General features: G+C 40.7%; 1 protein-coding gene across 1 annotated transcript in view; it reads left to right on the plus strand.

Annotated features, from left to right (window-relative positions):
• The window catches only part of LOC125882438 (A disintegrin and metalloproteinase with thrombospondin motifs 7), a 118,162-nt gene that overhangs the window by 54,094 nt on the left and 37,825 nt on the right, over positions 1-26,243 (plus strand). Inside the window, exons 9-16 of the mRNA XM_049566130.1 lie at positions 3,190-3,334; positions 14,602-14,694; positions 14,978-15,123; positions 16,864-17,033; positions 17,158-17,291; positions 19,029-19,149; positions 19,366-19,610; positions 20,689-20,830. Coding sequence (XP_049422087.1) covers positions 3,190-3,334; positions 14,602-14,694; positions 14,978-15,123; positions 16,864-17,033; positions 17,158-17,291; positions 19,029-19,149; positions 19,366-19,610; positions 20,689-20,830 — 1,196 coding nt within the window. The remainder of the gene's footprint in view (positions 1-3,189; positions 3,335-14,601; positions 14,695-14,977; positions 15,124-16,863; positions 17,034-17,157; positions 17,292-19,028; positions 19,150-19,365; positions 19,611-20,688; positions 20,831-26,243) is intronic.

The following is a 26,243-nucleotide window of genomic DNA, read 5'->3' on the forward strand; positions in this document are numbered from 1 at the left end:
CGTTCAGTGTCAAACACATGGAGTTCTTCTAATTTAAGCCCCAGAAAGAAGTGGTGGGAATCCCCAGAGGATCCACACATATTACAATACTATGCTGTATGGATTTTTTCCTCCACCCCTAGTTTCCACCCTTGAAATGATCATTTTACAGACATTACGAGCAGCACTGTTGTCGTCTTTCTTTGTGAAATGAAGACACGCTCCTTCTTAGTTTACAGCAGCATTGACGCATGAGTTAGATGTCAGAAAAACATGGCAGCATTAATTAAAACGTGTAACAGGTTCCTAATTCGAACTGGCTCTCGATTCCCAACCCCTAACCACAGGATCATGACAGTCCCATTAGAGCTCTCATTATGAATACTTGGGCATTTGCTAATTTTGTGCCATAGTAATGTTAGGATGAATTTTTGTGACTCGATAATCATATAGTGAAAATCTGATATTGTGTCGGCCCTAGTGTTGTAAAGACCTGATTATCTGCTGTCTTGTTATCTTCGCCTGTACAAACTGACTGTCCACAGAGCCGCTCAGGAGGAAATCATCACATAACTTCTTACCAGTGTTTGTCAAACCTGAACCATGCAGTTTATAGATAGCTACTGAGTTCATTTCACTGATTTCGTGTGTGTCCCTGAGGTGAGACATTATTGAATTTTTGAATTATCATGACTGACAGATTTAATTGTCATTGGCTCCGGTAATAGGAGGCTACAATGAGACACTTATTCAATAATTTTAATGCTGCCCTTTGCCGTGTTTCATCCTCTGGAGGTCAATCAAAAATGATAACACTGTTTTTCCCCCCAAAGATAATGTCACAGCCACTTCAGACTGTGTTCAAACTATTTTAAATTCAGCCATGCTACAGCACTAATGGCTGCATCGCTAAAGAGCCAAAGATATAAATGAGCTGGCAGATGATTCAGTAGAAGAATAACTGCACTCTGAGCTGGACTCTGAGTAGCTGCAAGGAGGTCAAAAATGGGACTGAATAGCTTTACAAAAACAATAAAGTTTATCAGTTTGAACATTAAATATCCTGTCTCTGTACTGGATTCAATTCAATAGGTGAAAAAAGATGTGCAAATCTTTGCATTTTGTTTTTTATTTACGTGTTAGACTTTTCCACAGCATGCTGAGAATCACTGACAGCGAAGTACATAGAAGAGGCTTTTTATTGCAGCAAAATTGTACATTTCCACTCCATTTGTTGTGTTGTGTGTCGTCACTAAAGATGTTCCAGTGAGTGTATAATGTTGTGAAAGGATCACGACCTCGAAGGTTGACATTTGATAGACATATGTGGCCAATGCCACATAATGGTTTTCCTGGAATAGTCTCAATGAGTTTCCATCTTTTCTGTGTGCGTTGGTCATCAACTTGTGGGAGGAGAGAGGGTATTTACAATCACATACAATGTACGCCTGCATTTGATGCAAGCGGCAATGTCCAGGGCTGAAGAGTGAAGCCAACAAGTGAGTGCTAAAAGCTTTGAGCAGCCATGTGAGGCTCCAGAAGCCAGTCAATCCCCATAGACCCAGCTCAACTTTACCACAGTAATAAACACGTTTACAGCCTGGTACGAAAAACAGTTTTGGTCTCTAAAGATAATTTCAACATGTATGGCAACTGTACAGGAGGTACATTTTTACATAATTCACCCGTTTACATTTTATTGAGGCTTAAAGTTGCGCATAATTAAGGGTGTGGCCACTTTGAGTGACAGGCTGTCTGCAGATGAGATCCACCCCTTGCTCCTCTGCAGCGCTGGCCTCTTACCCCTAATACAGACACTTCAGGTTCCAAAAAACCAAGATGGTGACGGCTGTAATGCCGAACTCGAGAACACTATTGGATCCACCCTGTCAGCCCATGGACTAAATATAGATTATGATTTAAAATGTTTGTATGTCTCATTATTGGATATATAATGAAAGTTGTTCATGATGTTCCTTTAGAGCTGCTGCCTCAACTTTTGCTATGAATCTATAAGTAATTTGTTTCAGCGTTAGGTATTTTAACATTGTTTAGTATGGTGAGAAAAATTCAAATCATATTGAAATGTGGTTTAATATGCAGTGGCTGTTGTCATTAGTTTCTATGACATGTGATTGACAACATTTTGGTTTTGTTGAGGGCCTCAAAATTGTTTCTTTGCTCAACCTAATGCTGTAGCATGATTATCAAACCACTGTCAGCTGTGCGACTCTGTGTGTGACTGCTCAACCTAATGGTGTGGCATGATCACTGAATCATTATCAGGTGTGTGACAGAGGTGTGGTCCATATAACAGATCAGTGTAGCTGTGTCACAATATGCTTGTTGATGTTGAAGAGTGCCCAAAGTCTGAAACATCATGAAAACAAAATAAATGTGTATGGAGCCAGAGCATGTGACACTTGTTTTCCACAATCAGGGTAGCTACATCCATCATTTTTAGTCTATGATTTAATGATTTCAGCTACAGATAATCGTAAAATACAGGGACTGATTGAGACTCAGGTATTTACAACATAACACAAACTGCCTCTGTGGCTATCAGACATAGATATAATAGTGTCCACACCCAGGTATCTGCTTCATAATTCAGTCCAACCTTGCAATTTTGTCCAGTCACTGCAACTTTACCGCAAATTTGACTATTTAAAATGGGTAAAATTTAATTTCCTTGCAGAGCTGTACACAGCATATTGATCTGCTCATCCCCTCTTTGTGTATCAGCCTCCTGAAGTCTTAAATTTAACCGTTAATTTGAGCATTTCCATCAAGCCAGTCAGTTTTTTATGCCAGCACACTGTGCCAAAATACACAACTCCTGTCATGTTTGAGCTGAAATTGACTGTTTTTATATAGTAGGTCTGCTATATAGAGAGCCAGTGGAATCTTGTCGGCAGGCGTTGCTGTGCTGTTTTATTGTTTAGTTGTCTTAAAGGTCCCTCAGAGTTTTCTTGTAAACAGAGTTTCTGATTACATTCTGTGTTCACCAAAAAATGTATTTCTAGAATATACTTCAGTCTTTGGAAAAGCTTTCATTGTTGACACAGTCCGCAGTGGAACGGGAGTAGAAACATGTTTCTATTTTGCTGTTGCAGAATGGTATTGTGTGTGTGTATATAACGAAAATACCATTTATAAACTTTGCTCACCAAACTCTGTTTCTTGTTTGTGCCATCCACCCCCTCACAGTCGCGGTTGGGGCTGGTGCCTTGATGATGCCCCGCTGAAGGATAAGCTGTCTCTGAACTCGGTGCTTCCTGGGGTTCTGTACAGCGCTGCCCATCAGTGTCGGCTGCAGTATGGATCGGGGTCCCTGCTCTGCGATGACATGGACGTAAGACTCAAATACATCAACAGAAATCCATACAAAGCCATCTACATTTGTATGGAAAGCTTGCTGGCTTCCTTTTCTTTTTTGTGTGTGTGTACTACGCACTCTCCTCATTTGGTCTTTTCTGTTGTGTCCTTGTTTCCCGATTTGCTGTCTGTCTCCCATGTATCCTTTCAATGTCTATCACTTTTGATTATACTTGACCTTCTATGTTTAAAGCTCTCATTACGGCATGTTTCTTTTTATGCCTCCAACCTCCTCCGTTGTTCCCTGATCTTGTTATGTCCTCAGCACGGCGTTCTGTTCATAATTAGTGCAAACTTACAGCTTTACTTTCTGACAGACAGAATGTTCTATTGAAAGCTGTATTACAAAGAGCCGTCATGCTTTTAACATGGTTTCAGGAGAGTTAACATTGGCGCTAACCTGATCAGCCCGGACTCATGTCTGCAGGTTCTCTCCTAAGGCTGCACATAACCCCAGTAACCTTCACCAACAAAGTAGAGCAGCGTGTATGTAACCTCAGAGGAGGAGAAATGTCCTCAAAGCACTCGCCGCACTGCTCCTTAAAGAAGTATTTCACTGCTGGAAAGATGGGCTTTTCATAAAACTGGACTGTCTATGCAGTAGAAAGATGCAAGTACTTTTAATATTGGTGCCGCGTGACCAAACAGAGAAAAAGGACTCTGGCAATTGCTTTTACTCAAGAGGTAGAAGACCTTCAACTAAGAGCATGCTCTGTGAACTTGTCACGACGACGGCCAATTAGCAACAAACAATCTTGTATTACAGTGAAACAATAAGCGAAAACATCTTTCTGGAAACATTTGAGCGGAGTAACATAATTTTCTTTTTTTAAATTTTTTAAAATTATTTTGGAATGATTTATTTATTTAATATTTTACTTTTTAATTTAAAAAAATAATTCTTTCAATTTTTTAAAACTTTTTTAACTTAATTTCTTAACTTTTTTTAAGGTAATGTTCATTTTGCTTTCATCAAGAACAATGCAGTGTAAACATTTCCTTTTTTCCCAGCTGTATAAAACATTTGTACACATTATATTAAAAAATCACATACATAAAGGAAGAAACGGCCATAGACATCCACTTCAGTGTGAATATAGCCAAACCCACTGATTAGAAAAAAGAAGAAAGAAAAGTAAAAATAACAAGAAAAGAAACAAGGGAATGAAAAATAATAATAATTGTCCACTCAGTATTATATTCACACAGATAAAGTACAGGTGCAAAATTTGCTCCACAGACGATGAGATACAATGTTATGTATGTGATACGTGCATGGGGGGAATATTAGAGCCCTACTGCATGATAAACCTCACTGTATTAATAAAGCCATGACAGGATTCCATCGTTTAGTCTAGACGGATTTTTGTTGTCTTAATGAGGATGTAATTTGTTTAATCTGATAGAGGTCCCAGACATTTTTGGACCCATGTAACATAATCATGATTTATATTTAGTCAGCAATGCCTAGTTGGGGGGGATATATCTCATGATCTGCTTTTATACCAGGGGTGTCAAACTAATTTAGTTAATGGGCCACATACAGCCCAATTTGATCTCATAAAACCATCACACGATAACCATAAGTGCCATCGACTCCAATATTTTTACATTGTCTAAAGAATTACAAGTACATTCTGTAGGCAATCATCTTTTTACAAAACAGATGAACATCCTCAGATGTCTCAAGAAAAATAAGTGCAATTTTAACAGTATGGGCTCTAGTTTCGCAGACCGGGCGAGGCAGGGGCCCCTTTGATCTGACATCAGATGTGACGGGACAGTCGATATAGAGATACATTTATGTGCTGATTGCAGATAGTTGCATTGAATAGTGTTTTTTGGGGGTATTTATTGCATTGTTAATGTGCCTGATATTCTGGAAACCTGCCTGTGAGGTTTTGGTGGCGTGTGCGCACTGTCCACCGGTCAGCCAAACTTCCACTTAAACCGGCTGCGCTCCACTTGCGCTGACAGTAGACCTGGTTTCAGCTGGCGAGCTTTTAGCGCTCCTTCAACGAAGCCTTTTGGCACGAAACTGTCACTGCGCCAAGCTGGATCTGTCGACACCTCCCCCTGCTGCGCCGCCACACCCATCTCAGCGCACTTCGGTCTGCCAAACTACCAAACTGAGTGCGCCTTGGGTTGCGCTGCTCAAAACTAGCTCTGCGCGGGGTTCGCCACCCTTTGTCTCAGTTTTTCCACGTTCAGTCGGTGTTCTTCCATCCACACATTTCCTGATACAGATTCTTTGCACTGAAGCTGCTGATTGACAATATTTTGCACAATGTTCGACATGGTCATACTAAGCATTCATTGTTACATCCGAAAACTGTATCCTGGTCTCTAAGGCAGAATTTTATATGAGGTAGGCAATGCATTGTTTAACTTGCTCCTGAAACCTGGCACCTCTTATTCTAGTCATCTCATGGGCCGGATTGAACCCTTTGGCGGGCCAGTTGCTGTATGTTTGACACCCCTGATCTATAACCTTTATGTCCGTGGTGGGGGCAAGGGTGGTGGGTATATGAGCATGCAGAAGTACAGCTGTTGAAACTCCTGATGACACGTTTTGCATCATCTGGCAGAGTTTTGCTGAAGGGGAACAGGGAGGTCTAGGCACTGCTTACGTGGAGGAAAGTTAACAACAGTTAATTTATATGTACTGCCCACATGGTTGTGATACAGAAGTAGTTGAAAACCAGTGCAGTATCCCTTTAAGCTAATGGAGCACACTGGAGCCTTACAGGCTTCATGTGTTTTTCTAACAGCCCTCTGCTTTCATTTCAAGAACGGTATCTGTAAGCACCTCGGCACAGCCAAACACAACTGCCATGCCTTTTTAGCACAGCAGCCCCCTCCCCCCGGATTCACTACTCTCTAGAAATATGACATGAGCAGGATTTAAAGTCACTGCATAAGCAAAACACTCATCTTACTGTGTAGCTGGTCGTAGTAACATGGGTTTCACTCATGGCACGAGGCCATTATAGCAACTGGTTTGAGATTTTTTGGAAGATTATCAAGCCAATGATTAACAAGGCTTGAAGTATTTAGATCACTGCCAAAGAATCTCATAGACTTGGCGTGTGTGAAGTAATAAATAAATGCATGCGCAGATTGACTCCTTCAGGGGAGTTTCTCCTGTGTTGTGAGTGTGAATGTGATTAAATCAATTCTGCTCTCAGAGCTGTGCACCTTGAATGTTTGCTAGACTGCTGTGTGTTATGTCAGGAGGTAGGTCTAAATAATTTATATGCAGTACATAAGACCAGAGCAGCAAGAGTGGCAGAGACTGGACCACTGGAGACCACACGTGCGTTTTTACACCAGCAATGTTATTCCTCAAAGTAACAACAGTTTGTTTCAACATGTGCAGGTTTTACAAGCCACCTCAGGGTAGGAAATCAGCAGTGGGATGCTTACAGATTTACAACACCGTCAGCCCACTGTTTTTAGAATCCACAAATTCACTCACAAATTCCCGGAGACATAGTTTATTGAGTTAAAAATGTTGAGTGAGACCTTGGTAGCATGGCTGCCAACCTTGACATGTAAAGGGAACCTGTGGAATTAAATTGTAAACAAGCATAGTTGTGTTAACATTCAGTTTGTCTCACCGAAATGAAGGAGTGTATCCTCGAGGCCCAACTGAACGTTTCCCTTCAGCACGTTTGGTGGTTTGATCTCTGGCCCCTGCAGTCCACATCGTGACGTTTCTTTGGACAAAATGCTGAACCCCAGGTCGAGTGACTGTTTTTCTGATGAGCAGTTGTCACTTTTATTTTGGTAGTTATCTTGAGGTTTTACCTACAGTATCATTCACACATGTATACAGTACTTTGGTATATGTATATAAGATAGTAAGATAGCATATCATTTACTAACTTAGGCAGGTGTTAGGATAATATGAAAACATCAGTATATTACATATACGTCACGTAAGACCCCCCTATACACCTTATATTAGTTCTATGTCCTATATACTCCACTGGATCTCCCCCTCTTTTCCCAGTCATGCCAGCCATATCTTTTTTTTTCCCAATTATTTTGCCTATTTTATAAATAATATTATTATACAGATATATTTGATTTGTTTTTCTTTTTTTTTAATGATCTTTTTAATTCTTTTTTAAAATGTATTCATTTTTTACAAGGTGCCAACTGCTCTAATAAAATAAATAAATAGATAGATAGATAAATAGATTTAAAAAAAAAAAAAAGAGCAGTTGGCACCTTGTTTGGTCAACACGGTCACCAGTGTGTGAATGTATGTGTGTGTTTTAAAGCTCTTTGAGTGGTCGCCAAGACAAGGAAAGCTCTGTATGAATGCAGTCCATGTACCTTTTGTTTTACCAGTTTAAATCATAACTGAGTTTGTTACAGAAAACAGAACATCTATTAGCACAATTACACAAGGCACAAACCAAACTTCAGGAATTGAAAGTGCTCACTAAGATGATGATGATGTTCATATTAGTAAGCTTACAGCTCACTCTGTTCAGTGCTGCCCTTCAGCCTCTGCTTCCAGCCTGATGAAAAGGATGTGACTGGTTTGATGTTGTTTGATATCTCAGTGTTTCATCATAAAAGTGTGCAGGAAACTCAGGAGGCCCCAGAATACTTTATATTAACAGAGCAAAAGTGGAAACGCACAGTAATGCAAAAGAAACCCCTTTTTATTTTTCCCAACAGTATCTTTATTGATTTAAACAAAGACCTACACACACACACACATCTAGTATGTGTACAGATAAGATAAGATAAGATAAGATACACCTTTATTGATCCCATAATTGAGAAATTCCAGTGTTACAGCAGTCAAGGAAAAAGAGTCAGATTAAAGATTTCAAAATTAGACTTAAAAAACTTAAATAACTAGGCATGCAAATAAGTACAAAAATCCAAGAGTCGGCGATAAATAACAATAACAATAATCATAATAATGAAAATAATAGGAAGTGGATAATAATGAGCAGCAGTGAATGAAAATGAGCAGTGGATAAAGGGAGCACATCTAGTGCAAGTGATTGTATGTGCAAAACAGCAAACAGCTGTGGTGTCCATAAAGTGTCCATAGTGTCCATAAAGTGTCCATAGTGTCAATAAAGTGTCCATGGTGCAGTCTACTGTGAGCAGTGCTGGTTATGTAGCCTGACAGCAGCAGGCAGGAAGGACCTGCGATAGCATTCCTTCACACACTTTGGGTGAATCAGTCTATTGCTGAAGGAGCTCTCCAGAGCTTTTATCTCCTCCTGCAGAGGGTGGGAGTCGTTAGTCCTCAGAGATGACAGTTTGGCTGTCATCCTCCTTTCTCCCACCACCTGCACAGAGTCCAGAGATCATCCCAGGACAGAGCTGGCCTCCTTGATCAGCTTGTCCAGTCTCTTCCTATCTGCAGCCGAGACGCTGCTGCCCCAGCAGACTACTCTGTAAAAGATGGCTGATGCCACAGTGTCAAAGAAGGTCTTCAGGAGCGCCCCCTGCACTCCAAAAGACCTGAGCCGCCTCAGCAGGTAGAGTCTGCTTTGGCCTTTCCTGTACAGTGCTGTTATGTGATCAGTCCAGTCCAGTTTATTGTTAAGATGAACACCCAGGTACTTATAAGATGTCACCATCTCAATGTCCTTTCCCTGGATGTTCACTGGTGTTGGGGGGAGGAGTCTGCGCCTGCGGAAATCCACCATCAGCTCTTTGGTTTTCCCAGGGATGATCTGAAGGTGGTTCCTCAGGCACCAGTCCACAAAGTCCTGGTTCAGTTCTCTGTACTCTTTGCTGTACTATATACATCCACGAACACGCAATAGAAAAGAACGCCAGAGCAAAGTCTCAGTACAACTGCAGTTTTTTTAAAATTTGATTTTCCACAACTGCAGAGTATTTAACACACATTTAATCCCCCGCCCACCCCAGAAGTATGAATTTAAAGATAAATAGAATAAAGTAAAATAAAATAAAAAATAGTAAATGAATGAATGAGAGAGGAAAATAAATAATTAACCCTTTGAAACCTGAGCAAATTGGCTTGATTTCTTAAAAAATTGGGATGAAGGCAATAAACAATGAAACAAAAAATTACCCAAAAAATTAGCAAGAAATTAGTAGAAATAGAATTTTTATTTATTTATTTATTTTTTAAAAAAAGAAAGGAAGTTTAGAAATAAACAAAAATGACCTGGAAACAGTGCTTATTATAATGATTCTGTAACATAATTTTAAAATGTAATAATTATAGATATATTTTTTCTAAATCTTTTTTTTCCTTTGCAATTCGTGGGACATTTCTTTTTAAGTTGTTTAGTGCCTTTTTTTCCCATGTTTTTGAAAGAAATTGCACCAATTTGCTCAAGATTTAAAGGTTTGAATACTTGTGAAAGACATCTGAAAGCAGCACAAGGAAAGTGATGTTGCTCCAGGTTTCAAAGGGTTAAATAAAAATAAGAACGTCATAAAATTACAGGTTGAGTGCGATACAATACACTTCAGTTTAATTACACGTTATATTAATGTACAAACTTGGACAGTAATTAACAAGAAAAAAAAATGTTGACACATTTGGACGTTGCAGAGAGTCACTTATTGTTGTAACCCCAGGTACTTCCAACATGTGGGTTAAATCTGTCCTCTCTAGATAACACATGAAGGGACCCCAGATGGGGTGAAAGAGTGATTGATCACCTCTGATAGCGTGTGTAATTTTTCCCAAGGGCAGAGTTAGATAGTTCAGAAATCCATCTACCCATACTCTGACTCCGACTTCCTTCCATGAAGGAGCAATAACTCTTTTGCCAGTAACAGGCCCTTTTCTAAAATAAAAAAGGTTTTCTCCTTGTAATGTTGGGATTGGCTGGATACAAACCAAATATATAAAGCTCTGGGTCTGGAGGTATTTGTATGGATAATATATCCTGGATACTCTCTCACTCTTTCCCAGATTTTTTTTATTTGAGCACACTGCCAAAAACTGAAAGAGTGTAGCTTTTTTCTCTCCACATTTGACACTTAAATCAGATGTACTGTCGTATTTACTGAGATTTTCTGGGGTTATATAGGTTTGCATCCGCTCCAGTTATACGGTAGTATTTTAAGACATATAAGAAAAACACCTGGGTCTTTAAGCATCTTTTATTTGTCTGTTTAATTGTATTCCACCTATCCTTTTGATGCAGAAACTTTTCAACAATTCCCTTTGTGGATACCAAACAGAAACGGCAAAGGACGACACGTGTCTCTCTCTCTCCAAGCAGCACACGTGTTCATTGTTCAATGTCAGAGATAAGTTGTGCCTTCCAACCTTCTTTCAAGTGCTGCCTTTGTGCCAAACTTCACATGGAGCTTTGAACACAAGGACATATTGTCAATAGCTTTGCACAGCCGCCTGGATGAACGCATGAGGTGGCGGCACTTCTGATTGTAGGTTGAAGGGATTGTTGAAGATGCTTGATACTCAGTTGGTTTGGGGATTTGGGAGGGTTTCTCTATTGATTTGCTCATTTTTGCGCAAGGCACAGCCAGAGCTGGATGCCAGGGCAGGTCCTGATGAATCTCCTGACGGATGTCTCAGCTGGCCCTGTGAAAGGCCAGGGAGAATCATATCCAGGTTGTCAGAGCTCCTGATGTGATTGCAAGTCACTGTGACCTTTCCATTTCTTTTGGAAGTTTAATCTCTACATTGAGAATCAATACTGCATGCCTTCGCCAGCCTTTATCTTTATGTCGGAGATTATTTCTTGGTAAAGAAGCTAAATTTTGCTCACAGATCACTGTTAATTATTGCACCCTGAAAGTTCAAATGGTGAAATTGTTTTCATCTCAGAAATCATCCGAATCTGCAGTGTGACGATTTTGGCCAAATGCAAACTCATTCATCACAAATGTCAAGCAATAGCAGCGAGACTGGGCTCAGACAATTACAGCAATCATGACGGAGCTCCTTTATTTGACCTTTTGTTGTTATCCGTCTTCCCACACACAGATTTCACCACTGTAGGAAACAAACAGCTTCTTTTGATTCATTGTTGGGGGGTGGTAGTGCCTGTTCAAGACAGCTGAAGTGCTGAAGTAAACATTATCAATATCAGTTTAAGATATTTGAATCAGGAGAGACTCGTTCTGAAAGAAAATAATATTTATTTACATGTGCACATAAGCATGAGAAATGTGAAAAGTCTTTGGCGATGAGACCCCATGGTGATGTCATATATTCCAGGAGGGTGGTAAAGACATAGCAGATAGGGAACACACCCTATGGAGTCTCGACACTGGTGATGGTGATGAGATGATATGAAGAGGGAGCTGAGGATCTGGATGTGAAGAGGAGTGGGCTTCTGATGAGCTTTGGCTCTGGATAAGGTGACTGGAGGTGAATGCGACGGAGGAGGGTGCAACGATTCCACCTGAAATGACGGCTGACGGGAGCAGAGAGGAGAACAGATTTAAAGTTTGGCAGCAGCAACGTGATTGGCTGAAGGAGATTGTGGCAAAGTAGGGTACATTTGAACTCAGCTGAGTGGCGGAAGTGGGATGGAGAGATAATTGTGAATGATTGTAGCATTAAAGAAAGTCTGCCTGATTGAACTTCCGCTGAGCTTCATTTGTCATCGTTTTACTTCTCTGTCAGACAGCTCTTTCAGATGGTGAACTGGAGCCGACTATGCTCTCCTCAAAGCCTTCAGATTTCTTTGACAAACCGTAATTTTACCTTACCTTACCCCACTCTTCCCCAGGCTGTTATCTATAAAAGTCCCTCTTACATCCTCTACGAGCTAGTGCTTTTTACAGTGGCACACTGAGAGCTCAAGTTATTGCATCCCAGGGAAACACCTGCAAATAGACAAAACATCACCAATTTCACAACACGTGCAGTGTGATAAAACTGGGTAAAGAATACAATATTTCAAGTTGACAGTGGCTGAAAGCAAAATCATTTCAGACTCTGTGGTGGTATCAAAAAAGAGGAGCAGCTTCAGCAGTGTGGAATAAACTGTGGCGTCCTGAATGTTTCATGAACAGCCCCGGACTTCTCAGACTCTTTTAGCGACTTACTGCTCAGAGAGAACTCATTCAGCGGCTCTTCTGGCAGCAGCACAGCGTCTCTCCCTCTCTTCTCTCACCGTGCGCACACAACACACTGTGTTGTTAGGTGATTTTGTCATAAACCTTTGGTAATGTAAACCTATGTGACACTCACAGCTCGGCAAAAACCTCTGTATATGTGAATGTGTGATAGTTGTGGTATCATAACAGCCTGTCACAGGTTACAGTGTGATGATTAGAGGAGAAATGGCAGAGCATAAAGGTCCAGGTGGAAAACAAAAGAACAACTCAATCACTTAGGATTTTACTAAAAGAAGGAAATCACCTGTTGATTTATATATATAGATTCCAGGGTACATGTTTGTATTTGGGAGCTGTTTAAATGTGTATTTTCTGGTAGATTTTATTTTGTTGAACTATTAATATTGTATACAGAATCTGAATCTCACTCTGAGTTACTGTTGTTGTTCACACACTAAAGAAATGAGAGATCACTTTAGGTTTTACTGAATATTTGTAGGTGTTGTTGACATGTAAAACTCACTTATTTTGTTGCAGTTCTATGCTCTTAAATTAATAATACATTTTTTTTGCAAAAATACCCTGAAATATTGTGATATAATTTTAGGTCCATATTGCACACCCCTAGTTGCAGCACACCGAGCTGTCATGGCTGTAGTCACTTTGTGCTGTTTGAATTTGCACACAGGTTTTAAAAAGTTGTTTGTGCATTAGCTGTATCCTGAGATAATTGCACAGTTTAATCAGAAACAATTGGGAAAGTGACAGATTTGAAAGACCATATCTTTAAAGGAATTATTAAAAAAGAAAACGGGAAATGCCCTTATTCACTTGCCAAGAGATGAGAGGACCATTATCACTGTAGAAAGAGGTGGTGGAATTGATCTTCTCATCTAAGGGTGCTTTCACACCTGCCCTGTTTGGTTCGGTTCAATCAAACTCAAGTTTGTTTGCCCCCTAAGTGCAACTCATTTGGGAAGGTGTGAACACAGCAATCGCACCTGAACAACCGGACTGAGACCTTGGTCCAGTTACAAACAAACTCTGGTGTGGTTTGTTTGCAGTGAGAACGTGTTTGGACCTCGATTCAAACCAACTGCAGTCACATGACACATTGTTTGGGTTAAACATGAGCATGTTACAGTCCTGGAGGATTATTAATGCGCACCTCCTCCTGTACTGCCTTAATATGCACATTCAGCACATCCAATGCATCAAAACATTGTTTTCTAGTTGGAGCCGCGCCTCGTTTTCAAACTGTATGGTTTGACTAAAATGAACAATGACAACAATATAGTCCACGATGAGCAGCGCTAAAATCAACCTGCGTAGTTGTCCCTCCATTGTGACATTAGAAAGTGTCACATTTATCTTGCAAGTGTACTCTTCTTCAACGTTTTGTTTACTTCCTGGATTTTTCCCGCATGGAGATTCTGACCAATCAGGAACAGCTTTCTCACACAAGGCATTTGATCTGGTCCTCTTGTAAATGCTGCCGTGAGAAAATGAGTCCCTGATTCAGACAAAGAAAGACAACTCTACATCTGAAAGCAGCCTAAACTCTCAGTGAGAAAGCAAATCTCAATATATTGAGGTGCTGCTTTAAAGTGCAGATTTTAAATTTGAAGGGTTTTAGGTGAACATGTTATATCACTAGAACATGACACAACGAACTACTGAAAGATAAGAATCCAGTACATTCTGCCCAAGGCTTTCATTTCATATGAAACATGGTACAGTGATGGTTTTCTGGGACATGGTGATGTCAACGTCAACATTTTTGCTGAATAGCTTCTGTCTTTATCTATATGCAGTCTTTATCTGATCTGCTGTATCTGAGGAGGTGACATCACCCATCGATATTGATGACATCTGTTTGTACTTGAACTCCAGTGGAACAGCAGGCAATTTAGTCAGACAAATACTATATAGGAGAGCACTAAATGTTTTTACGAGGATCCTCAGATTGGCTGTTTTCATTTTATTGTTATCGTCACCACCCATCCTTTTACATCCTCTATGAGCTGATGCTGCTTATTACAGAAGCACACTGAGAACGTTTTTACTATATATTCGAGTTGGAAAACAGGATTGTTTTCACCCAAAACCTCTGCTTGTTTCTCAGAAAACATTGCATGAATAAATGAATAGCAAACAACAGCATATACACCCTCTCTGCTTTTCTAGAATGTGTGCAGCACTCTGTGGTGCACTGTGGGAACAACCTGCCACTCAAAGCTGGACGGGGCTGTGGATGGGACGAACTGTGGGGAGGACAAGGTGAGACTTCCATTTCACAAACATGAAACGGACAAGACATGGAGACTGTGATGAGAATACAGTCAGTGTTTGATTTCTAAAGGCAAAGGCGGTGGTGGAAGAACTACTCAGAACTTTTGTTGTAGTTCAAGGAGCAGTACCACAGTCTAATAATACTTATAAAGTTTTAAATCATTGGATTATAATTATTGATGCATTAATGTCTTTATATACTGCCAAGTAAGAACAAGAAACAGCATGTGTTCATTTATTTAATGATGTCATTTATGCTGGTTTTTATCAGTGGTGTTTCAGTGGGGAGTGTGTAGCAGTTGGATATCAGCCAGAGGGTGTAAATGGTGGCTGGGCTTCGTGGAGCGAGTGGTCGGCCTGTTCGAGGACGTGTGGGGCTGGAGTCCAGAGCGCGCAGAGAGACTGTGATAACCCGGTGTAAGTTTGACTTTTCAGCCAAAAATAATGCAAAATGTTTTTTGTTTTTAGCTATTGTTTTGCAGTTTAATTCATATTGTAATCTGGGAAGAATAAAGCACAATAAAGAGTTAAAAAACCAATCCAAATTAACAGAACGTTACATCTCAGTTGTAGAGCTGTAGATGAAAGGCTGGTTAACTTTAGGTAGAAGACACATTTTCAGTCGGTAGATTGTGATGTAGTCTCTTTGTGTGAACATGGAGAGATGAAGCTGTTTCAGGCAGCAACGGGCTGTAACTTAATTCATACCTTTCCTCTACCTCAAGTCTGCCAGTGAGAGACACTAGAAGCCCAAACTATAAGGTTAATTGTCTGGTGAGACCATCCTGATGACATGAGCTCGACATTCTGTTTCACTCTCTGTACCAGTCTGGCCCTGCTGCCGCTCCAAACACTTTCAGTGGGCGGGAGTACTCGCCTTGAAAGACAAACTCCTTCAGCCAATTAGTGTAACAGAACACCAGGGAACATCTTCATCACTGGTTGAAAGCATTTCATCATTTAACATTACAGCATGGTACGGCAACCTGAGTGCAAGGTGCAAAAACAAGCTCTCCAAGATTGGCAGCATTGCCGGGAAGGCGATTGGCAAATCACATGAGTCATCTCAGCAATATATTTGACAACGCTGTACGCAGGAAGGCAAAACATGTAACCGGAGATGCCTCACATCCATTACACTCAGAGTTTGAGCTGCTCCCGCCTGGGCGTCAATTTAGGGTCCCTTGAACCAGTCGGAACATATATAAGAAGTCCTATATTCCCTGTGTCATACAGGCAGTTGTGTAATATTTTGTTATTGACTCTATTTCTGCAGTAACTTCACTTATTGCTGTGCTTACTCTACTAATGTTAAAGCTAACCCGTGTTACTATGGGAATTGCCATTATTGTTCTACAAGGTGCGGCCTGCATTTTACGTCATCAACTACAACGCAGTCCCCGATTGGCTCCAATTGGATTTTAATTTCTGAAAAGTTTTTGAGGTTGCATCAAGTCTTATAAACAAAAATAAATCACAGATAGAGTTCACAGAATAAGTGGATGTTTGCAAAATATGTTTTGGGTTGTTTGTAAATTAGAAATTAAATACATATTAGGGCCCTGACACACCAAGCTGACAGTTGTCTGTTGGTCATTGTTGCCGTCGTTGGGCGTCATTCGCCCTAGTTTTTGTGGTGTGTCCCTCACTAGTGGCATTCGTCGGCTGTTGTTGGCTTTTTAAGGCCAATTCAGCATGTGAAATCAATGAAGCCCACTGGTGAGAGGATGAATTGATAAAAAATGTTTTGCTCATTCAACATTGGTGTTGTCGGTATGCTAACTGGCTGAAGAGTGTCTTGAGTCTGTCCTGTTGGTCTTCCTGTTTCCCTTTTTGAATGACGAATACAGAGTACCACCGCCTGCTGGTATGAAGAGCTGTTTCCTCTCATGCAGGCGCAGCATGTACGTGCTCACTGGCTGTGGGCTGTAGTCTTTGCTGTGTGTTCAGGTGCAACTTTTTGGCTGAGACACAGGCAACGTGAGGCAATGCAACAGTCAGCCTTCGTCGATGCTTAGTTATCAGTTTGGTGTGTCTGGGTCTTAATGCGTCTCCTCTTTCCTCCACCATTTCACACAATATCACACAATTGTAAACATAAACGTTAAGGAGCATCAGTGAAATAACTTCTGTGAAATATCTTCGACTATCCAACAGTCCAAAGTACAGAGGGAAGTATTGTCTGGGAGAGAGGCGGCGGTACAAGATCTGCAACACTGCACCATGTCCTGATGACCTGCCCTCCTTCAGAGACATCCAGTGTAGTCACTTCAACAGCTTGCCGTACAAGGGCAAGTTCTTCAAGTGGGAGGCGGTCATCAACAGAAGTGAGCAGAATAAACCTGATCATAGTTATTTAGGCAAACTTTAAAGAAGAGCACCTTTGGGTTGTTATTGTGTGTGTTTATCTTTATCACAACTTTGTGCCTTCTGTTGGATCTCTCTTTTCAGTGAACCCTTGTGAGCTGCACTGCCGTCCACTGAATGAACATTTTTCTGATAAGATGCGTGACGCCGTCACTGATGGGACGCCGTGCTACCAAGGCAACAAAAGCAGAGATTTGTGCATCAATGGCATCTGTAAGGTATCAACACTGTACCTACTTATTAATATACATCCTTGTCTTTTCTTGAGCGTTTGATCTGTTTTGTCTCTTGATTTCAAAATAGCATTCATTGACTATTCTGTTCTGTAAATCTAATTCCATGCGTTGCTGCTCTGTTAGTCATGCAGTACATTTAGTTGACCCTCGCTTTGTTTTCTCTGCAGGCGAGTGTTGTACATTTGACATTCTGCATGAAAATGAGCTTGTTGATAGGAAAACATCAGGTTGTGTTATCTCTCTGCCGCTGCCTATCACCCCGGGCCAAAATGCCAGTCACTGATACAGAAGTTGTTTGGATACCAAGTGGACAGCAATCACAGACGCTGGGTCTCTGATGTCATGACATTTGGTGACATTTTTGTCCGGAAGCCACATGTTGTCAGACTTACCTGGAAACAGTATTGTGTTTGAAGGGTTGTTGTAATGTTAAAGGCCAGATCAGTATTTCATTATTTCTCAGTTGATAATCCATAAAAATATAGATAAATATTTGAGAAAATAAGAATAGGCACGGTGGTGCGGTGATTAGTGTTGTCACCTCATAGTAAGAGGTTTCCTGGTTCAAACCCAGGGTGGGGGGTTTAACCCTTGCATGCAGAGTTTGCATGTTCTCCCCGTGTCAGTGTGGGTTTTCTCAGGGTACTCCAGCTTCCTCCCACAGTCCAAACACATGCAGGTTAATTGGTGACTCTAAATTGTCCGTAGGTGTGAATGTGAGTGTGAATGGTTATCTGTCTCCATGTGTCAGCCCTGTGATAGTCTGGTGACCTCTCCAGGATGTACTCCGCCTCTCACCCAGTTTTAGCTGGAATAGGCTCCAGCCCCTCATGACCCCTAACAGGATAAGCAGTTATGGAAAAATGAAATGAAAATGACAAATAATAGTGTAATTTTTGTCTCGTCTTAGTCCTGACAGTCATTTTCAGAGTGTTCCCATCCTATATTCTGAATTATGGTCTTATGGGACTAACACTGTATTTGGATTACATATTGCACCTTTAACCACATGGGAGCAGCAGCACAGTATGGGGTGTGACAATAATGCTAAAGCAGCACAGAACAACTTCAAGGATTACTGGGATTTTCATTTCCATCACCTGCCTCATCTAAACAAGTAAGGCTTATCAAGTCTTTGGGCCCTGTCTTACACCCGATGCAAAGTGGCACACAGCACAGCGCGACTGTAATCGCTTCTTTCAAGCAGATGCAACTATAATTTTAATGGCTTCATTGATTATTTCAGGAGCCAAAAGTTTAGTTTTATAGGTTTATAACCGCAGGTTTTAGTTTTGCTGCTTAAAAGTTTTACGATATTTGCTGCGGTGACATTCACTGCTCTTATTGCATCATAATACCAAAAACCACTTGCTTCTCCAGTTTGCTTAATCTGCCATGTAAATAGCAGTAATTATGGGACTGAATACAACCCTGTTGCCCGAGTGCCTTCATTTGCACCCAGATTATGTGTCGTTAAACTAAATTGGCAAAAGTGGAGTTGGACACACCTTAAATGGACTTGCCTCATGCACTTTAGACCACACACTGTAGATCGTTTATTTGGAGCCCTTTACATGTTTGAAAAACCGGAAGATTTGTTCTTGATCTAAAGAGATTCTCTTTGTCTTTCTCCAATGTCTATCTAATTTGCCTCTGTTGTGTAATCACTGTCAGGTTCATTCCAGATAATGCATTTCTGTTGCTGCGTCTGTGTTGCAGAGTATCGGCTGTGACTATGTGATTGACTCCAGTGCCACAGAGGATCGCTGTGGGGTGTGTCATGGTAACGGCTCCACCTGCACAACTGTCAGGAGAACATTTGAGGAGACTGAAGGACTTGGTATGTTTCTTAATAACTGTGGTTTAGCATTAGGCCTCTTCACGGCAGATATTTTGACATGGATGACAATTTGAAACAAAACCTCGCTCCCTTTTCCCTTTGCTAATAGCACAAAGCTCTCCACTGTAGCTCCTCCATTTTCTCAACTATGTGTTAACTGTGTATCAGGATACCTTGTCTTTCTCTTTCACTTACTGAAAATATGACGTCCTTCAGGCTACGTAGACATCGGATTGATCCCAGAAGGAGCCTGGGACATCCGCATTGAGGAGGTGGCTGAAGCTGGGAATTTCTTGGCGTTACGAAGTGATAACCCCAACAAATATTTTCTGAATGGCGGCTGGACGATTCAGTGGAACGGAGAGTACAAGGCAGCCGGGACAGTATTCACCTACGAGAGGACAGGACACCTGGAGAACCTGACGTCTCCTGGACCCACCATGGAGCCACTGTGGATTCAGGTAGGATCGACAGCTTAAAGGAATAGTTCACCCAAAAGAAGAAGGGAAAGATATTTGTCGTCTGTGATTGGTTTGTAGCGTGACTCCTGTCTGACTGCTGAGTGTGGCCACTTCCTGTGTCTGTCCTTTCAAATGAAATACCCACATGGACCAGTCATATAGGTTTTGATTTATTTTGACAAGACGCAGCTCCTAATAGAGTTTCACATTTTTTCTGTGACTAAGTGAACAATAAAATCTTGCAGAATAATGATGTTTCTGGTCGACTAATGTTTGGTCGACATTGTTTGTTAATGTGTTTGGTTTCCTGTTTAGTATTACCCAGGTGTCTTGTATCCAGTCATGGACTCATGGAAATCCAATCACAACTATTTATGCTTAACTGCTGCTAAACAAGGTATTTTTGGATTATCCTTGCAGGATGGAATTTGGTTCTATTAATGATATGCTTTCACTTTTTACAGGAGCTCTACTCTCCTTAATGCTATTCAATAGATCAGACCATAGAGAAGCTACAGAAGTTAGCACTATATACAATTTATGTTGTTTATAGGTGAATCATTCCTTTAAAGATATAAACTATGTTGCTCAAATGGAGGAAATCATATATATTCATAATGAAAAAAGCGTGAGTGCCGGTGTGCATGAACCTTTCTGGGAATGCAGGATCTGCTTTACGATGTTCACTTGCATTCAGTCACATCAGACAGATCTTATTATGGTTCCCGGTTGGTGGTTCCCTCCCTCCGACAAGTTAAAGGGTTGTTTTTTTTTGGGTGGAGCGTTTCCTTATCTGCTGTGAGCATCCAAGGACAGCGGGATGTCGTTTGCTGTAAAGCCCTCTGAGGCAAACTTTGATTTGTGATATTAGGCTTTCTAAATAAAATTGAATTGATTTGATGTCCTGAAATGAAGCCATCGCTTTTTAATCCTTTCTTTATGGTTTGTCAGATGTGGCGGAAACACAAAGAAGACGTAAAAGAGAGTATTATTTTGTGATTTAGTTCCTAGGAATATTTTTGATTAAGTTTTCCACATGTGGTCCAGAATGTGTTAGCCATTGTCTTGTGTGTTGCAGCTTCTTTTTCAGGAGACAAATCCAGGAGTGCGGTACGAGTACACAATCAATCGAGACACCAGGGAGGATAACGACATCCCTGCGTCAGTTTTCTTCTGGAAATACGGTTCATGGACTGAATGCAGTGTTACCTGTGGAACAGGTAGGAAATAACAACTGAAGGTTTTGCCTTGTGGCGATAGGTAGTTACAATAGCCCCAGTGCACACTATCATGCACATACCGTCTTGGATAACGTCAACATACATATTACCAAGAGACCATCACTGCATATACACTGTATATGACAAAAAATACTAAAGAAAATAAGAAATTATTAATTTGGTTTTCATAATTTTAATAGTTGATTTAAAGTTACAGAATAAACATATAATTTTGTCATAGATGCTACCGAGTATTTTACAAAAAAAAAGACCTTGTGTCCTCATATGAGAACATCACATTTCAGGTTCACTTGACCTTTTACTTCATTCTACTTAAAGGCGCCCTATGTAAGAATGTGGCCAAAATGGTTACTGCACTCAAATTCAAAATACTGCCGCGAGTCATGTCTGTGGAGGAGGAGCTGGCTGCTAATGCTATGTACCAGTTTGTTTCTCAAGAAAATCAGTCGGGTCGATGACCCACGTGCACATGGGCTACAATTTATGATCGAAAATGAGTAACAGTTGAAGCTATTTGAAATGTCCATCCCCGTCTAGCTATGATGCTAGTTAGCCAACTTTGGCTAAAGCTTACCTGTCGAGGAAAAGAGTAGCCACTTCGACATCAGATTTCACATTCTTCTCCGCTTTCAACCGTCTCCACCGTTCAAAAGCATCTCCTATATAGACCCTCGCTTTGCCTCGAGTTTTGTCTTGGCGTTTTTGGGAATCATAACGAGGTCGTTTGGGTTTAGTCACTCCGTCAGCCATTGTAGCTCAGTCGTAACCCAGATGCTGAGACTCTACTGACTGTGTGACTGGTAGACGGCGGTGGGTGGTGCAACAGGCCAAAACACAAATTCAGAACATGATTTGCGGGCCGTAAAAATATTTTTTAATGCGAATATTCTGGCTGTACTATTGTTGTCGGTGAGATCAGTATGTTACATTAACATTATTCCTTAGTCTCTGTGACATATTAGGATGATTTTGCGACTATTTGCTTAATATTTCTTACATATAGCTCCTTTAACTTAGACCTGTTGTCCTCGTTCGTGGACACTTTTTGTGCCATCTAGTGGTAGTCAGAGCACAATACACTAATCCACGTAAAAACAAGATGGCAGCCATCTCTGCCAAGTCAGTCTGCAGCCGATCCCAACACAAAAGTGGACAAGGTCCAAAACCTGACCACATTTAGAGGTTGAAACGTGTTTATTTATGATTAATAATGTTTGTAGTTTGATATGGCAACAAATTTGACCAATTTTAGCAACAGTAACAAGATAAGATTAATTAGGAAGTACTCGTTTGAAGACATTGGGACTTAACTATCATTGACAATGTTTGGTTTTTTTTTATACTTATCAGGTCTTATTGATTCCAAATAGCTAGAAGTTAAAAAAGCATACCATAAAAAGTTCAGGTCACAGTAGGATAGAGTAAATGTTCATAATGGAATATGAGGTGACAATCACTCATAAGGGCCCATTCTCCACTCATAACATTGTTGGAGGGCCCACTCTCAGGCGCACTGTCTGCACTATCTGTGTTTATGTCCCTGGTTTCGACACTGAGAGGTTGGTAGGTAGACTGAGACGGAGAGAGGCTAGAAAATCTTTCCCTCTTAGTTTTGAATGCACATCCTCAAGTCCTCAGAACAAACTTGGACTGTATTCCAGCTGTGTCCTGAGTTGATACTTTGATTGCTAAGCTTTATTTAAACACATGGGAGCCTTTTTTATGGCAGCTGAAACACAAACACAGGCAGTAATGTGATGTATCGGTACTATATTTTCCTGGCCTTGAAGTTTATTTGGCATTCTTGTGCCGTGTGCTGTCAACCCAAGATTTACTCTCCTTTGGCGTTTCACTGACGTGCAAAATGTGCCTCGCCTTATATTTGTGTTTCTTTCAGGTCTTTGTTTCTTGGATGCTGCTTACGCTCTGGTAACTGGTTGCTACCTTTTTATAAAGCCCCAAACTTACCTGAATGCTGTGGGTGTACACACCACAGAACATCCTGAACACAGAGAATAAGAAGACAATACAGGCAGTGGGCAGAGTCTCTGCAGAAGAAACACACCGCCACACACTTTTAGAAGGTCGTAAGTGGGAGGGATTACTTTTGTTTAGGTTTATACATATTTTGTTTTTAGGAGAATCCCGCATAGTATATCTTTAAACAGTAGGTCCAGCCATGGTTGGCAAAGTTGAGCAAGTCTGTTGTGGGTTTTTTGTCATCATGAGTTCTCATATCAAGGTTGGGTCTGAGTGCTTGAGATAGAGGTTTTTATTCACACAGGTTTGTACCTTTTTAATGCACCTGCTCATGACGAAAGAAATGACGTGTCAGCGATTAAAGATTAAAGTAGATCCACTAGTGAACACTGTATTCTTTCTGCATTCTTTGAGACTAGCATTGCTTAAACAAAGAATTTAGCATAGAGCTTTCAGAGACATTTTCAAAGACACTTCAGGGTTGAAACAAGCGTTGAATTTGAATCATGTCAACACGTGTAAAAGTATCAAGTCACAAGTCGGACTGGAGACTTTAATGTTCACTTTGCTGATCTGAAACAAATGCAGACATCACTTTGAAACTAACCAGCTAAGTGACATATTTTGTACCCACTCTTTACCTTTGAAATATAATCTGTCAAGACTGATGTGCTATTATTTGAAAAGTGACATAGTGAATAGATACTACAGTACATATAATCTTCTAGCATGTAATCTGTGATGTCTTTTAAGAAAGAATTAAGAAAGAATGAATTATGAATTTATTTTAAACAGATATGCGGTCACTGTGTGTCATTATATCTGCTGCATAGGTAAAATTGGGATTCCCTAAAATAACTGTAATCAAAAGATCGCACTATTTGGCTTTACTTAATTTCTTTTTTCCCCTGTTATTGGTGTTTTCTTTTCAGTCGCTGCGTTTGAATTAGCTTAAACATGTTTAATGTGTACAGATGGAATCACAAAAGCTAACGTTACAGGTATTAATTTATACTAATTTATTTATCTAATTAAAAATAACATTAAGCAAACACAAATGTAGTGCAGACTTTTCTGGATAGTCAAAGAGGCTTTACAAAGTACAAGAACAAATCAGTTCAAAGATGAAATAATCATCAACAAGCGAAAGCGTTTTAAGAGGTTGTAGGCAGTTTACGTATTTTTGTGATTTGCATGGCAGAGAAGTATGTTAGAGTGGTGCAGGACATGTATGAGAGCTGCAGGACAGTGGTGAGGTGGGCTGTAGGTGTGACAGAGGAGTTTAAGGTGGAAGTGGGAGTGCATCAAGGATCAGCTCTGAGCCCCTTCTTGTTTGCTATGGTGATGGACAGGTTGACAGATGAGGTTAGACAGGAATCTCCATGGACTATGATGTTTGTAGATGAGATTGTGATCTGTAGTGAGAGCAGGGAGCGGGTGGAGGAAAATCTAGAGAGGTAAAGGAGAAAGGCGAGGAATGAAGGTTAGTCGTAGCAAGACAGAATACGTGTGTGTGAATGAGAAGGACCCAGGTGGAACGGTGAGGTTACAGGAAGTAGAAATAAAGAAGATGGAGGATTTTAAGTGCCTGCATGCAGGTTGGAACGGGTGAAGAAGTGTCAGGTGTGATGTGTGCTAGAAGAGTACCAGCAAGATTAAAAGGAAAGGTGTACAAGACTTGGTTTAGAGACAGTGGCACTGAGGAAAAGACAGGAGGCAGAGCTGGAGGTAGCAGAGATGAAGGTGTTGAGGTTCTCTTTGGGAGTGACGAGGATGGATAGGATCAAGAATGAGTACATCAGAGGGACAGCTCATGTTAGATGCTTTGGAGAGAAAGTCAGAGAGGCCAGACTGAGATGGTTTGGACATGTTCAGAGGAGGGATAGTGAATATATCGGTAGAAGGATGCTGAGGTTGGGCAAGAGGCCTAGAGGAAGACCAAAGAGGAGATTTATGGATGTAGTGAAAGAGGACGTGAAGTCAGTTGGTGTGAGAGAAGAGGATGCAGAGTTTAGGGTTAGATGGAGGCAGATGATTCGCTGTGGTGACCCCTTAAGGGAACAGCCAGAAGAAGAGGAAGAAGGCAGTTTAATTATTTTTAATAATATTTTTTAATTATTACTTTAACCCAGTTCATCAGGTTTCAGAGACCTAGCTTGTCTGAAGTTCACCTCTAGCTCCTTGTTGCCATCGCCTCTCCATCCCCCACCTCTACCTTATTTTGCATTTTACTCTCTTTCTCTACCTCTCTGTGCAGAAGCAGTATAGACCTTGATGTTCCGTCTTCTGTATTTACTCAGTTGTTCAGGTTCCTTCTGCCCGCCATGGTGAAAAACATCTGTGCACGTAGGGGGAAATTGTTTTTATGATTGGGCTGTCTTGTCTTGTAGGTTTTTAAAAAATGAATGTAATTAAGTTAAGGTCTGTTCAGGGTGTTTTTGGAGCCCTGAGAGCTGGATGCAGGTTTGTTTTCACAGCAGTGTTGGGGAGTTGTTTGTGGAAAACGGGGGCAGTGCAGCAGCAGCACTGGCAGAATGAAAGATACCTGTTTAAATATATCTTGAAAAACCCTAAAATGGACCTGCCTTTTTGGCTCTATTGCTGTGAGCACAGTATATTGTATTAGTGTAGAAGTGCAACTCAAGCAGAATATAAATTTTGAACCTCACCTGTAACAACACTGGCTTTAATATTCATCTTTACTGCTGCTGTAGAGTGATGTTTCTCACATGAGGGTATGTGTACCCCTAGGGGTACTTTCGAGTACTACAGGGGGTATGTGAGATTTTAATTATATCACTAAATTGTAAGTGCGACTCGACAAGTGCTGTATTAGTGTCATTGAATGACAAAAAAATGGTTTGCCATTAATTAAGTGATGGATTCTGAACATATTTGGCTGAGAAAATATTTCAAAAACTTTTAGAGGCACTGCTGTAGAGGAAATAGTTGGACTTCTTTCTACCGTATGTGACGTTTAAATTTGCACTTCTCATTCCTGGTCGTGGCAAGCTGCCTTACAAGTAAGTAAAGTATATGTAAATGTATTCTTCAAAAACTTACTCCAATCTCCGACTTAATTTTGATTCAGCACATCAGCAGACAATACTAATACTGTCTCCATGCACCAGCAACAGGGTTGTACCCACATTCCAAATGCATTGGCCCAAATTACGTTATTAGGTCAAGTGGCTGTTGAATATAAGCAGGAAATCCATATCAGCAGCACGTAGAGCGTTTTCCTGCCCATATTTCTCTTTTCTTTCTGTCTCCAGCTGGCTTTGAATCTTATGTCTCTGTAGGTGTAAATTAGGTTCTGGGCAGGGGGCACTTAGAGGTGAGAGGTCTCTCCTGCTCTGATGGGGTGGAAATCAACTCAAGAGGGTGAGAGTGATGACAGAGAGAGGTGTCA

This window comes from Epinephelus fuscoguttatus, linkage group LG2 (genome assembly GCF_011397635.1).
Source record: "Epinephelus fuscoguttatus linkage group LG2, E.fuscoguttatus.final_Chr_v1".
In the NCBI taxonomy this organism is placed as follows: domain Eukaryota; kingdom Metazoa; phylum Chordata; class Actinopteri; order Perciformes; family Serranidae; genus Epinephelus; species Epinephelus fuscoguttatus.